This window comes from Pholis gunnellus (genome assembly GCF_910591455.1).
Source record: "Pholis gunnellus genome assembly, chromosome: 11".
NCBI lineage: Eukaryota > Metazoa > Chordata > Actinopteri > Perciformes > Pholidae > Pholis > Pholis gunnellus.
In genome coordinates, this window is record NC_136538.1 from 165,992 (window position 1) to 179,375 (window position 13,384).

Below are 13,384 nucleotides of genomic sequence, written 5' to 3' on the forward strand. Positions count from 1 at the left end.
GGTTACTCCGTCGGCTGTCCCACCTGCGAGGAAATACGTCCCTCTTGGAGGTGTCGAAACAATACCGTAGGCCTTTTATCTCACCCCGTAGCTGAATCGTTAGGATTTTCGGAATTAATTGTCTTCCTGAGAGTCTTGTACGGCTACGCCCTAGGCGCTCTCAGTAGGATGCAACCCTAACGATTGGCTAGGCCCCTCTTCTTCTCTTACTTCTCTGCTGTGGCGACCGAAGTTATAAAGAAGTAGTTGGGCTGTGGTGATTAACCTTTAGCTGGTCAGGATCAGTGTGGTTGGGTCGATGATATGTTGCGGCAGGTGTTGCTACAGTTAACATTACAGTTTAGGATTACATCAAAAGGAAATGATCAACAATCGTGTGGTTGATTTTCATAAGCATGTATCTAAAAAATTCCAAAAGGAATCCATCCATCCATCCATCCATCCATTTTCCTCCACTTATCCGGGGTCGGGTCGCGGTGGCAGCAGGCCAAGCAGGCTGACCCAGACTTCCCTCTCGCCCGCAACATTTTCCAGCTCGTACTGGGGGATCCCGAGGCGTTCCCAGGCCAGCTGGGAGTTATAATCCCTCCAGCGTGTTCTGGGTCTTCCCCGGGGTCTCCTCCCAGTTGGACGTGCCTGGAAAACCTCCAGTGGGAGGCGTCCAGGAGGCATCCTGATTAGATGCCCGAACCACCTCAGCTGACTCCTTTCGACGCAAAGGAGTAGCGGCTCGACTCCAAGTTCCCTCCTGATGTCCGAGCTCCTTACCCTATCTCTAAGGCTGAGCCCGGCCACCCTACGGAGGAAACTCATTTCGGCCGCTTGTACCCACGACCTTGTCCTCTCGGTCACGACCCAGAGTTCGTCACCATAGGTGAGGGTAGGAACGTAGACCGACCAGTAAATTGAGAGCTTTGCCTTCCGGCTCAGCTCTCTCTTCACCAAGACGGTCCGGTGCAGTGTCTGCTTTACTGCTGCAGCCACACCGATCCGCCTGTCGGTCTCCCGCTTCATCTTATCCTCACAAGACCCCGAGATACTTCAACTCCTTTGCTTGAGGTAGGCACTCCGTCCCCACCTAGAGGGAGCAATCCACCGGTTTCCGGCAGAGCACCATGGCCTCAGATTTGGAGGTGCTAACTCTCATCCCCGCCGCTTCACTGGGGCTGCAAACCGCCCCGGGAGGCTGAGTAGTGTGATACCCCGATAATTCAAGCACACTCTCCGGTCCCCCTTTTTGAAAATGGGAACCACTACCCCGGTCTGCCAGTCCATGGGCACTGATCCCGACCCCCATGCGACACTGAAGAAGCATGTCAGCCAAGACAGCCCAACAGTGTCCAGCGCCTTCAGCATCTCAGGGCGGATCTCATCCACCCCCGGCACCTTGCCACCAAGGAGCTTTTTGACTACCTCAGCGACCTCTGCCAGGGATATGGGTGAGCCCCCTTCCAGGTCTTCAGGCGCTGCCTCCTCTGCAGAGGACATGTTGGTCGGGTTTAGGAGTTCCTCAAAGTGCTCTTTCCACCAGAACCTCCTTGAGGCCAACCGAATGAAGAATGATATAATTTGGGAAGTAAACTTACTTGTGTTTCTTGATTTCAATGATGCCATTCTTTTTATTCCCCAGCCTCTCTACTGGGTTTAGCCTAGAAGTGAAAGACATTTTTTGTTGTTTAATTTCAGGATTAATAACCTGTAAATGTTTAAAAAGAAACAGCCAGGAAATTTAACACACTTACATGATTAAATTAGTGCAACACCTGGCTTAATAAACCCAGCCGCAGCAGCATCCAAACACAATGAGATGCTAGCGCATTTGTGACAAATGTATGTCGATAATACGACCCACATTGGTGTGACTGCAACATAATCATTTAGTCACTATCAAGATGATACTGCCTGGTCCACTCCAAGGCTATTGAATGAAGGCTAGGACACTGTCTTGAACTATGGGGTATTACTCATGCGCAGTATAACTGGAGTTGAAATAGTAAAGGTTCCAGCAGACAGTGCTAGAAATAAATGGATTGAGTGCTCTTGACAGAACTTCTTGATTATACTTGAATGGATATACATTAATATCAGAATCAGCTTGCGCATACAAGGAATTTGAATCATCTTTCACAATGTATTGTCCACAGGGCCCTCAGTGAAAAAAATCAATCCTCCTCATGCTCCATGATCATGCACCAGCTAGTAAGCCTTCCAGCAAGTGCAGACCAGATTTCACTGTGCATGTGTTGGACCACAATGTTGGGACATCTCCCATTTTGAATATCTCTCTTCTGAATATGTGTTTAAATGACAGAGCAGTATTATCCTAATATCTGGTCATGCTTTTTGAGTCACCGTACTTGCAGAGTCTCCTGATGAGTTCGTCTGGACGCTTCCCTATTCTTTTAGGGAAGTCCACCTTCTCAATGCCATGGAGGACCATGGTGTAGATCTTTATGGGGTCTGAGCCAGCAAAGGGCGGGCTGTAAGAAAAACAGGTTTTCAGGTCAGTTGCAATGTAAACATTCAGATTACGCCGTTCAAAGGAGTTTACCATTTTTGGTAAATAAGTTTATTTGCATCTTTCTTAGAGTAAAATTAGAGGACAAAAATAATATCATGTCTCATTAATTTTTTTAAACTTTGAACAGAATCAGGCAAGTTGGTTTCAACTGCTTCTAGGCTTTATGATAAGCTAGCAGGGCTTGGCAGTAAGGGTTGCCAGGTTGCCATTGACAAACAATTCTTGGACTTTTGTTTCCATCAGTGGTAACCACTTTTTACATATAGCACACATCTAAATGTGCACCGCAAACAGCAAAATGGCGCTTTTACAGTCCAAAACAAGACTGTAGGGTGAAAAGTTGGACTGACCCGTCAACATCACAAACTAATGTGCAAATTGATTCAACTGACAAAGAACCAGATTAACCTGAACAAAAAGGAAATTTGGGAGTCTTGGGAGACATCTGGATGGAAAAGAAATGTCATCATACATGCCAAATTGTAATTTTAAGCTGACAAATAACTTTACAGTATGTTTAAGGGTTAGGTTGTTATGGCAAGGCAGGTAACTCCTCTGTTAGCTCTGAGCTAGGCGAACTAAAGGACATTCTGAGGAATCAGCATGAGCAGTTGAATCAGCTTACCAGAAGTCTTGCAGCCCTTAACAATGTCCCTAGAACTCAGTTGAAGCCTCTCATGAAAACTGTCATTTGTAGGAGGTGCCACATTTTCTTCTAAATATTAGAATCTCCTCAAGAGTAGGAGATTCTACCTCACTGACTCACTTGCCAGTAAGAAGTTCAAATATGAGGATTCCCAAGGACCAGCAATCAGCTCCAAAGTCATGGCCTTTGTTCATAATGACTTCTGGGGCCACATACTCTGGAGTCCCACAGAACGTCCAGGTCTTCTTTCCAAGGCCAATCATTTTAGCAAAGCCAAAGTCTGCCTGAGGACACACAAATAATACACACACAATGAATAAGACTCTAAAGGACATCACAGGAAAAGGTATTTTGACAGAGGCTTACCATTTTGACATAACCCTCAGCATCCAGTAGAAGGTTCTCAGGTTTCAGGTCTCTGTAGACGATTCCCATAGTGTGGAGGTAATCAAAGGCCTCTAAGACACAACCAGTACAGAACCTAGCTGTGGGCTCATCAAAATAACTCCTGATAGGTTGGGAAAAGATCCACAAATTAATGGAATTCTATGAATATCCACAGAGCCGACCAATGGCCAGTTTTAAGAAAACTCTCGGGGACAGTGCAGTTCATTTTTGGCGACTTAACCCCTAATCCAATGGGTCACCACAGTAATAACTTAATGTACAGCAGAAGCACTAGCCAAATAGACATATGCCTATGGCCAACAAAGTACTCTGCAGTATATCAACCACAGTTCTTCATCCACTCATTGACAGATCGTTATTTCAGCGAAAGTGATGGGGCACGACTCAGGCCTCCTGAATTGTGCATTGAAGTTATCTCTTGTGTGTTTCTTCTGGTTCATCTCAAACTCTGTCTTTCTGTCCCACAAGATCGCTGCCTGCCTGTCTGCTGCTCACATCCAGCTGCCAGCTCGCCCTCTTTATCCAACTTCATCCCCTATCTCTATTATATTCTTTGAGCCTTTGTGGTGCATTCCAGAGTGTATCAGTGCACTGTGATGCAGTGGTGGGCCGTCAGGGCCAGCAAAGCCTTCTCTGCTGGCCTAAACAGAATCACAAAGTTATAGCTATTTTATAATTGAATAATTTTTCTTAGATACTCTATATGTATTATAATTTATACAAATATTTTTCCCATTATCTTATTTTCTCATTGCACAGCTACTGTCTTCCTCAGTTGCTCTGCTTCCAGTGCAGCTTGTTTTAAGCTTGTTTTATCCAATCAGATTTCACCTCTGTGTCTCTAGGTAGAAGAGAGGCCCCAGGCCTGCAGACTCACAAGTCAATCCATATGCAGTTTAAGTGAATGGGGACGATATTGTTGATTGTCATAGTCTTCAACCAATCAGATCTTTAGTTTGACATGTTAGGCGTATTCTTTGACGTGCCAGAGCTGCTAGCTGGCCTACAACTATGTCAGCATTACGTGCAGCTCAGTTTTCAGGTGCAGCTCTGCAGTGAGGTGCAGCGTGTGCTGTGATTGGTCAGTGGGCGAGCACGTGACTATTGTGAAACAAAATTTAAAGTAGCCATCAGAGGCTTACTCAGAGTAGTAAGAGTTCAAATTGAAAGATATGGTAGAAAAGATGACATTTTTGGCATTTTTCTTGGTGTAGATTTTCTTTTTTTTACTTAGCTTTGTTTTTTTAACACTCAATGGCTGAAGGAGGAGAAACGGATTTGTGAGTTGGGATTTAACCGTGGGATTAAACTTTTTGTCAACAAAGAAAGGAGGATGGAGTTTGTCTTTGAGTGAACAGCGTTAAGGTTGTTTAGTGTTGCCTCTCAGAAGTTTTGTTGTGGTTTTTTTTGTTCCGGGTTCAGAGGTCACACAGCCCGTTGTCTCCTATGTGAGCGCAGTCCACCGAAAACATTATATTTCCCACAATTTAAGCTTCTGCATTTTCCAAATGCACTAGTATTATTCAAACATATTGTTCGGTTTGTAAGCCTCGTACCAAACGGTTTAATACGTATATTGTTAAACTCCTACAAACAAATAACCGTAGCTGTGGCGCCATCATGAGGTTATTAGGTGGTGTTTCAGCTGCAGGACAGCAGTGACGGCCCAGGTATAAAATGCATGGCCTGCCACTGCTGTGATGTCACCACTGACAGTGGTTACAGGTGCAACAGACTGGAATTTCAACCAGAGGAATAGTTCAGCCAAAAACAATCTGAATTGAATATATAGTACTCAGTTCCCCGGGCTCTTCATGGTCCCAGAAAAAGCTTTCTATTAAATGGCTTTGAGAGCGGAGCACATGAAAAATCACAGCATATCACTGCAAACAGAATTATAACAGAATTATGGTTATAACCATTCTTTCTGAAAATTCTTGTCTGAGTGTCTTGTATCAATTCATTGGCTGGTGGAAATTTGAACACAATCATTTTCGCTAAACTATTGCTAATGCATGCCACCACTCTCCTTAACGGTATTCAATAGAAACATCTTTTCTGGGAGCATAGAGGGTAGTTGTTATGAATGTAACAAAAGGACGTACACTCACATGTCCCGCAGCACAGTCCACAGCTCTCCACCAAGACACGCCTCCAGCAGCAGGTAGACAAACTTATCATCCCGAAATGTTCGGAATAACCTGAAATACACGCACAGACAGCCAAGAGACTCTTTGTTAACTACTGTGTTGCATTAAGAACACTTCCTAAAGCCCCTGCTAGCAAAGAGAACAAAAGAGATCAAGAATGAACTAAAATTAGGACCCCTATAAATAACGATACATGCTGTACATTGGGGTGCACGTCTAGCAGAAACTCATGTTTTGTATTGGCATTGATATCTTGTTATGGTAATGCATGCTGAAAATATATTACTGATGATCAAATTCCTACAACATGCCTATGATGCACTTCTATTGACCTATAACAGGTCACCAAAATGTGAGGCACTGCAGATTACAATAGTTGATGCGACAGCTCTTCAGATAAAAATACTTTTCGTCCTCATTCTCTGTATTTTGAGAGCCCATGAACAGGAACTTTTAAGAATTGGCATTCTTAGATTTCATTCAACACAGAGCCCTTAGAAAAACCTCAGAACTAATGAAGAAGAAACTGAGTGATAGGAGTGTTGTATTAATTAAGTGGGAGAGTGAACGTCACATTTTGGGTGAACTTTTCCCTTTGAATGACAGTCAACAGAATGCTTACACAAGGCCTTTGTTCTTTAAAGTCATAGTCCAGATAAATCTCAGAGCAGTGGTGGGACCCTGTTCACAAGCATTCTCCCAGCAAGTTCCTTAGCAACTCCACAGAGAAACCCACACCCTGAGCAGCCCCCGTTTTTATCTTCTCCTAAGGAATAAAAGAGGTAACTTACCCATACTCTAGCCTCTTCCAATCAACATCTACATGCTTCCACTAGCTCAGATTACAGAAAACAACTAAATATCCTAAAATAATCTCTAAATAAAAAAACCCCATCTAGCTCTTTATGAAACAAAGAAACCTGAGTGTATCACACCTGATGATAAACACTGAGTTTGTTTGCTGAAGGATGTTTTTCTCAGAGTAGATGTGCTCCTGCTGTCTGGTGTCCACAATATGCTTCTTCTTAATGCACTTCAGAGCAAACGTGGTGTCCTCATTCTTCAGCTTCACCTGAGAAACAAGCAATGCTCACTGAGGGACACTAGAACTGTATATTACAGCTAAACATCACACAAACACACCAGCTAAACATTGACTGAATGTCTGTATAAATGTAAACAAAAATAAAAAAGAATGATATTAAAATGAACCATCATAAATATTGCAGTTGCAGATGTAGAAATTGCAGTCACTTCAATGGCCACTCAAAGAGCGATAATCGGATCAACGTATCTTCATTCAACGGTATGTATGAAATCTTCCGAAAAGTTATTTTGTTGTTTTTTGTTTTCTTAAGAATGTCAAGCAACATTGAGAGAGATTTTTAGGCTAAAAAGCTACTTAGTTAGGTTTAGGAGAAGATCATGGTTTGGGTTTACCCCTAGGCCTATTTTTAGACCTCTGCTCGAAAATGTCCTACCCTTACTCAAAGGGGCTTATCTCGCTAACTACAAGGTCTATTTGATTAATTTAAATGGCATAATAACAAATAAATGTGAGCTTTGTTAATATGTGTACATATCATTGTATATGTTACTGGTAAATGCTGGACGAATGTTACACACAGCTCAAATTGAAAATGTTCAGGTTCACCTTTTTTTTTTGCCTAAAAAGCACTTTTATTGATTTGAAATGATGCAGAAGCAGGCCTAAACTCTGCCAAATCATATCACAACATGTCAGCAGTCCTTTTAAATAACAATTGGCTTTGATAAAGTGAAGTATGCCTGAGAAATCAAGGTCAGCTGAGGTCAGCCAACGTCAATTCTGATTTTGGAAGCGGCACATATAGCAGTTTTATTGTACTTTTATATACTGTATAACTATATATTTCACTTCTTTTATCACTAATAGTGTTCAATCATCATTTTGAGAGCCTGGGCCCTATAATAACCTGTAAAACATGGCTTATTTTCGTCTGAATTTCAGTTTTATGTGATGTATTTGAACCTTACTAAAGCCTGTGATTGGCCGATTTGCGCATGTGACATAAGATTTGAACCCGGAAGAGTATGAGGAGTGTATGATACGATCTTTGAGTTGTTTGACAGAATTTTAAGCCAATAAAATAATCGAAAACCGTGATCCACCCCCATTGGCCAAACCTGAAATAGGTCAAATGTTAGTTACCCTAAGTGAGATTGATCCCAATTTCTTCAGGAAACAGTTCAGAGCCACCACAGGATGTTGATAGAACAGTAGGACCCGGGAAATATGCCTTTGTTTACATCAGAACAGCACAAAGGTAAGGAGTTTATGAAATATTAGCGGTGAAGCGGTTTGTTGTTCTGGTGCTTGTTTGCTCACAGCTCTGTGATGGTTTCACTTAGAAAAATAGTGAAGATATCTTTGGATTCAGTGTGTTATTGGCGTGTTTTCTGCTATTTCGGTGTTCCGTGTTAGCATTTAGCTTGTTCTTATTAGCGCCTACCGGAGTGTGTGGTCGGCTCAGCAATGGCGAAAAAAGAGTGATATTGTGGACATTCTTTTCGTTGCTTATTTGAGTTTGTGTAGAATTGTGTTTGGAGTGTGTACACTTTCTTGCAGGATAGGGTTGAACAGAATCTCTTCGTTAATTTGGTATATAGCATGTATGAAGCATTAATAATATTTTTGTATGAAAAGTCCATTCTACGACATTTGGAACAGAGCCTCGGAACAGAACGGAGACCTTTTGGGCATCCTCGGGTACAAGAGGTTAAAAAACGACAGAAGTGCCGTTACTGAAGTACGGAAGTTACGTGACAAATAAATCTGACTTCTGGCTCATGACTACATGGATTACATACACATGGATTTGGGGGATTATATATGAATTACTGTGCATTACCTTTCAGAGGTATGGCTACAAACAGTTCATGAGAACAACCTGCCATTCATGAAATGAACGGACTTGAGGAAATCTCAGGCTTTTCTCGTGATTTTCTAGAATGGCTTAAAAGCGGTGTGTCACTTGAATGTTTGTCCCTGTGTTCCAGATGTTTTATCCCTCACCCTATCATATCCACTGAACCAATCCTAAGATTGATGCCACCCCTTTATCTATGCAGATATATGGGTCAGTTTTAAACAATCACAAGATATGGGTTTGGCAAAACAAAGATATCAGCTGTAAACAGAATCCAGCTCAATGATTTCCAGTATAAAGAGGGGCCGACTAATAACCGGTGATAGTTGGGGCATTATAGTGTTACTGCAGCTCACCAGCTCCACTCGTCCAAATCCTCCCATTCCCAATGTAGCTATGACCTCGAGCTCCTGGAAAGGCAGGAGAGAAATCTTCTCCCTCAGCTTCCTCAGCTCCTGGACCTCTGCAGAGTCAACCTGAGGAGAGTGTGGCCTAACAGAGGAATAACACAGGATACACGATTACATCTGGGCCCTTTTTGCTTTCTAGGCCTAGACTGACTCATTTGCAAACCAAACTTAAAATCAGCTTATGATCAGTAAAGCGGAAAATGCAGTAATGACTATATGACATGCAATCAGCCACCACAATTGTCACTTTACAAGGAGGCTTGATTAACATTTATACAGCTGCACATGTTTGTTGTGTTATTCTGTCATTGTGCACGTACAGGGCATGTCTCCTCTCATCATTCCTAGAAAGCTCCTCCACGTATTCCTTCAGGTAAGCCTGGAGTTCCTCGTAAGTTCCCACCATTTGGTTGAAATTGCTAGAGAGGAGGAGGCAAAGACATGAACAACTTTTATTTACAGTGTGTGTGTGTGCGTGTTTGTCATCTATAAGCACAGTATTGGGTATCATTGCTATGCAGAAAACTAGCAGTATATAGTTATAGTTTATTTTATTTTGTCCTTGTCTATAAATGCGTTTTTGAACTTGCCCCTGACCACAGGTGATATGATGACACATCTCCTAGTGTAGAATAGCACAGCTAGTTTGCTTTCTAACCAATATGTCATATTTTGCATGGATGCTTACTCAGTGGTATCTGTCCAAAAATATTACCTTTGTCCCCAGATGGATAATGTTTTACTGGCTCCAACTGTAAACCCAACAGTATAGTCCCTGTGCTGAATAAGACACTTTACTAGAAACACAATCTCTGAAGGCATTGCAGTGTGGATGCTGAGCTGATAGGCTGACGCTGCACTGCATTGCTGGCTGTATTATTTTTGAAGAGGGTAAAGTAGGAATAGGTTGAATTCGTATGTATATACCTCAAAAGAACATACGGATGGGTGAAGTGTTGGACGTGACCTCCAATTGCCACTGTATATTTGGTACACTGTTGGGGATCCTCTCACTTTCAGGCTAATATAGCCAAATGTACGAAACTCTGTTTGCTTCCACGTCAACATTATTTGAAAGAACACAGATTTCCACTTGAAATTATATATTTAGAGTAAAATGAGTTAGATGATGAACAATGTGTCACAATAATAATAAATAAAGCTTTTTATTTTGTAGTAAAATGTAGGTTGTGAATGCTTCCAGAAGGCTGCCAAGCTTATTGTCAAGGGTTTCCACCTTTAGCTCTTTGACCTCTCTGGCAGAACACAAAGTATTTTTCAACGGCAGTTTACCCAGGTTGACATGAAATGCTTAGATTCAGATCAATAAGATTGCGTATGTATTCTTTGATCAGTCAGTTTCTAAAAAGATGCTGTGATTAGGGGCCTCCACACTCCTTAATCCATCTCTAGGAATAATAAGAAGAGGTTATGAAAGAGTGAACAGCAGTAACAAAAATAACAGTTTATGATATTGTAAATGTACTTATTTACTTTTGAAGTATTACTATTATCTACATTGTCATCTAACGTCAGGTATGCAGATTAAATTTGACTAAAGGGTCTGGTATATGGGTCCAGCTGTACATAATAACATGCCACGTAAACAACATCCAACTACTCACTCTCTGTCCACCACCAGGCAGTGTGTGTCGTTCTCATTGCAGATGATGTTGGCTGAGCGAACATCCTCACTGTAAACATACATGTACAGTTCAGTGAAACAAACGCATCACTAACCCATATGCACACACTGCAGTGTGATGGAGCATGCCTTGGTCAGCCAACAGCATCAACTGGATTCAAATGAACTGGGTGCTAAGTGTATTCATATTACACTGATGTGATATTAAGAACATCTTTCGTTTGTTTGTATTGTTTGCTGTGGGATGAAGGCAAAGTATGTTCTGAATGTCCTGAAGGAAGCATTTTCTCATCAATGGAACAATTATACTATAGAAATGGTGCTGTTGAAGCTTTTCCGATGACCATTAAACTCTGAAGGACTCTTCTTGTCACCGACATCTTTGACTTATTTTTTTGATTGTACATGACTAATACTAGATAAGCAGAATTATTTGTCCCATGTCTCCTCTGATTCTGTACGGGCCTTCACACCAGATTCAAGACATTACCCTTTCATGAATTGTGATCACTACAGTGCACAGGTAGTTAGGTGTCATCTTCTTGTATGTATGGGTTTCATTGGTTTTAATAAATGGTTTCATTGGTTCATTAGTTATTATTAAAAGTGTGACTGGTCACAACAGTGATGTTGGATGGCTTCTAGAAAACCCTTAGTACTTAGGATTTTGATGATAATAATGTTGACTTGGCTGAAGATATTCAGATAGCCGAAGATTTAGAGTATATTGAAAATGTTGAAGATGCTGTTGAAGATGCTGAGCGTGTTGAGAATGTTGAGGATGCCGGGAATGCTAAAGTGGTTAAGGATAGTTTTGAGGATGCTTAACATGTCGAAGATGCTGAGGATTTTGAGAATTTTAATGCTGAGGATACTGAGGATGCAAGGCCTGTTGAGGTCGCTCAGGATTTTGAGATTGTTGAGGACACCAAGGATTTTGAGAATATTGACGATGTGGAAGTTGATGTGGCTGAGGATATTGAAGATGTTGAGGATGTTAAGGATTTTGTGATCCTGAGAATCCTAGTTTTGATCATCATCATAGATATGGTTAATAACTTAAGATCCCCCATGCATGCGTCTCATTTGTTAAAATGTAAACATATCTGTTCTGTGATAAAACAGTGATGGAAGTAAAAAATGCTGTCTGTGTAGATAGGGAAATGCAACGCAAAGATTCTGCAAAACTGCCACCCCAGTGTTTGATTTCAGATAGCACCTCCTCCGCTGCCGGCTCAGCTGTGGTACAACTCTGTCCCCTCCGTAGCTTTTATACAGAACGGCAAGGCAGAACATCCCCATTTTGAACAGGCTGTGTGAAAGGGGCAAGAGAGTACTATTCAGCCTGTAAAAATATTGGTGATGAGGTAGCGTCGCAATCGGTGGGGCTATAATTTCAGGTTAATGAAAATGAATCAGGTACTAATAAAATACTCACGCTATGAGTAAGATACAGGTTGCGGGGTTCAGAGAGGGGCTGGAAAGCAACGGCACAAAGCAATATTGAATACTGGCTGGGAATGAGTGGAAGTGGGCTAATAAATATACTGCAAGACTAATGAGGGCAATGGGGAACAGGTGGGCAGGTCAGGTAATGGAATGGGGTTACTGCAAGGCAGGAGGGAGTGGCTGGATGTGGGAGTCAGGTGACTGAACCAGGTGGAAATGTCTGAGGGCCTCTGGTGGACAGGTAGAGAAATGGCAATGATGAAGTGGGAATGCGGCTGGAAGGAGGGACAGAGAGGCAGAGTGGTCAACAATAAACACAACTGAGGAAGACATTGTGACATCAAGACACAATGGACAAGACACAACAGTGCACCAAGTTAACGCTCATTCAAATTGTGTGATAATGTAGTGGTTTAACAACATGGCCATGACAAACGGAGGAGTTAACCATTCACTGTCATTATTAACATCATACAATAGCTTTTTAATCAGTCCACGTAATGTGATGTAAACACTTGTGTACACCTAAAGGCAAACAGCTGGAAAGTATTTGTGTAAGTTCACTGACCGTACCTTATGGTTATTGAGCCATCTAATGTGATCAGATTTACCACAAAGAAACAAAAATCATTGAAATACAATGTTATATGTGTTCTGCGGTGTGTTTGTAAAATGTGTTAGATTTTAAAGTTCTGCACTGAGTCCTCAGCCTTCTGTACAAATGTTGTTGTACCTGATGAGAGCTTTCTCTCCAAAGTAGTCTCCAACTCCCAATGTCTTGATTTCCTGTGGCTCATTGAAGCCCTCTGTGCTTTGAGTGACTATGACCTACAAATAGAAAACATTACAATGAGGCAAAGCAACAGCTATTTTACTAATCAGTGTTATATTTCTGTCTGATGATGTTTTATCATTGGAGTCATGAAATTGAGACAATCATTTTTTCATTGTTGGACTTTCTGTAAGTCAGCCAGTGTATGGGACAAGGATTTGCCGTAGAAATTGAGTCACTCCAATGGCCACTCAAAGAGTGATACTCTGATCAATGTTTAACTTTTTGTGCATTTTCTTAAGAATGTCAAGCAACATAAGCAATCAGTGCGCCTCCATAAGGCCCTGCGGTGTTTAAGCAACAAAGCTACTGAGTTAGCTTTAGGAAAAGATCATGGTTTGGGTTGGAAAAACTAAGTGCCGTTACATAATGTGACGACACTAAAACATGAAAACTTGTTGATTTCACTTCATG

At 41.7% G+C, this 13,384-nt stretch overlaps 1 protein-coding gene across 1 annotated transcript in view; it reads right to left on the minus strand.

Annotated features, from left to right (window-relative positions):
• Positions 1–13,384, minus strand: part of prkg2l (protein kinase cGMP-dependent 2, like) — a gene marked incomplete at both ends in the record, with an annotated part of 34,801 nt that overhangs the window by 7,448 nt on the left and 13,969 nt on the right. Inside the window, 10 exons of the mRNA XM_079168538.1 lie at positions 1,587–1,649; positions 2,358–2,480; positions 3,288–3,451; positions 3,534–3,675; positions 5,687–5,776; positions 6,661–6,797; positions 8,991–9,126; positions 9,365–9,463; positions 10,670–10,738; positions 12,872–12,966. Of these exons, the coding sequence (XP_079024664.1) occupies positions 1,587–1,649; positions 2,358–2,480; positions 3,288–3,451; positions 3,534–3,675; positions 5,687–5,776; positions 6,661–6,797; positions 8,991–9,126; positions 9,365–9,463; positions 10,670–10,738; positions 12,872–12,966 (1,118 nt within the window). The remainder of the gene's footprint in view (positions 1–1,586; positions 1,650–2,357; positions 2,481–3,287; positions 3,452–3,533; positions 3,676–5,686; positions 5,777–6,660; positions 6,798–8,990; positions 9,127–9,364; positions 9,464–10,669; positions 10,739–12,871; positions 12,967–13,384) is intronic.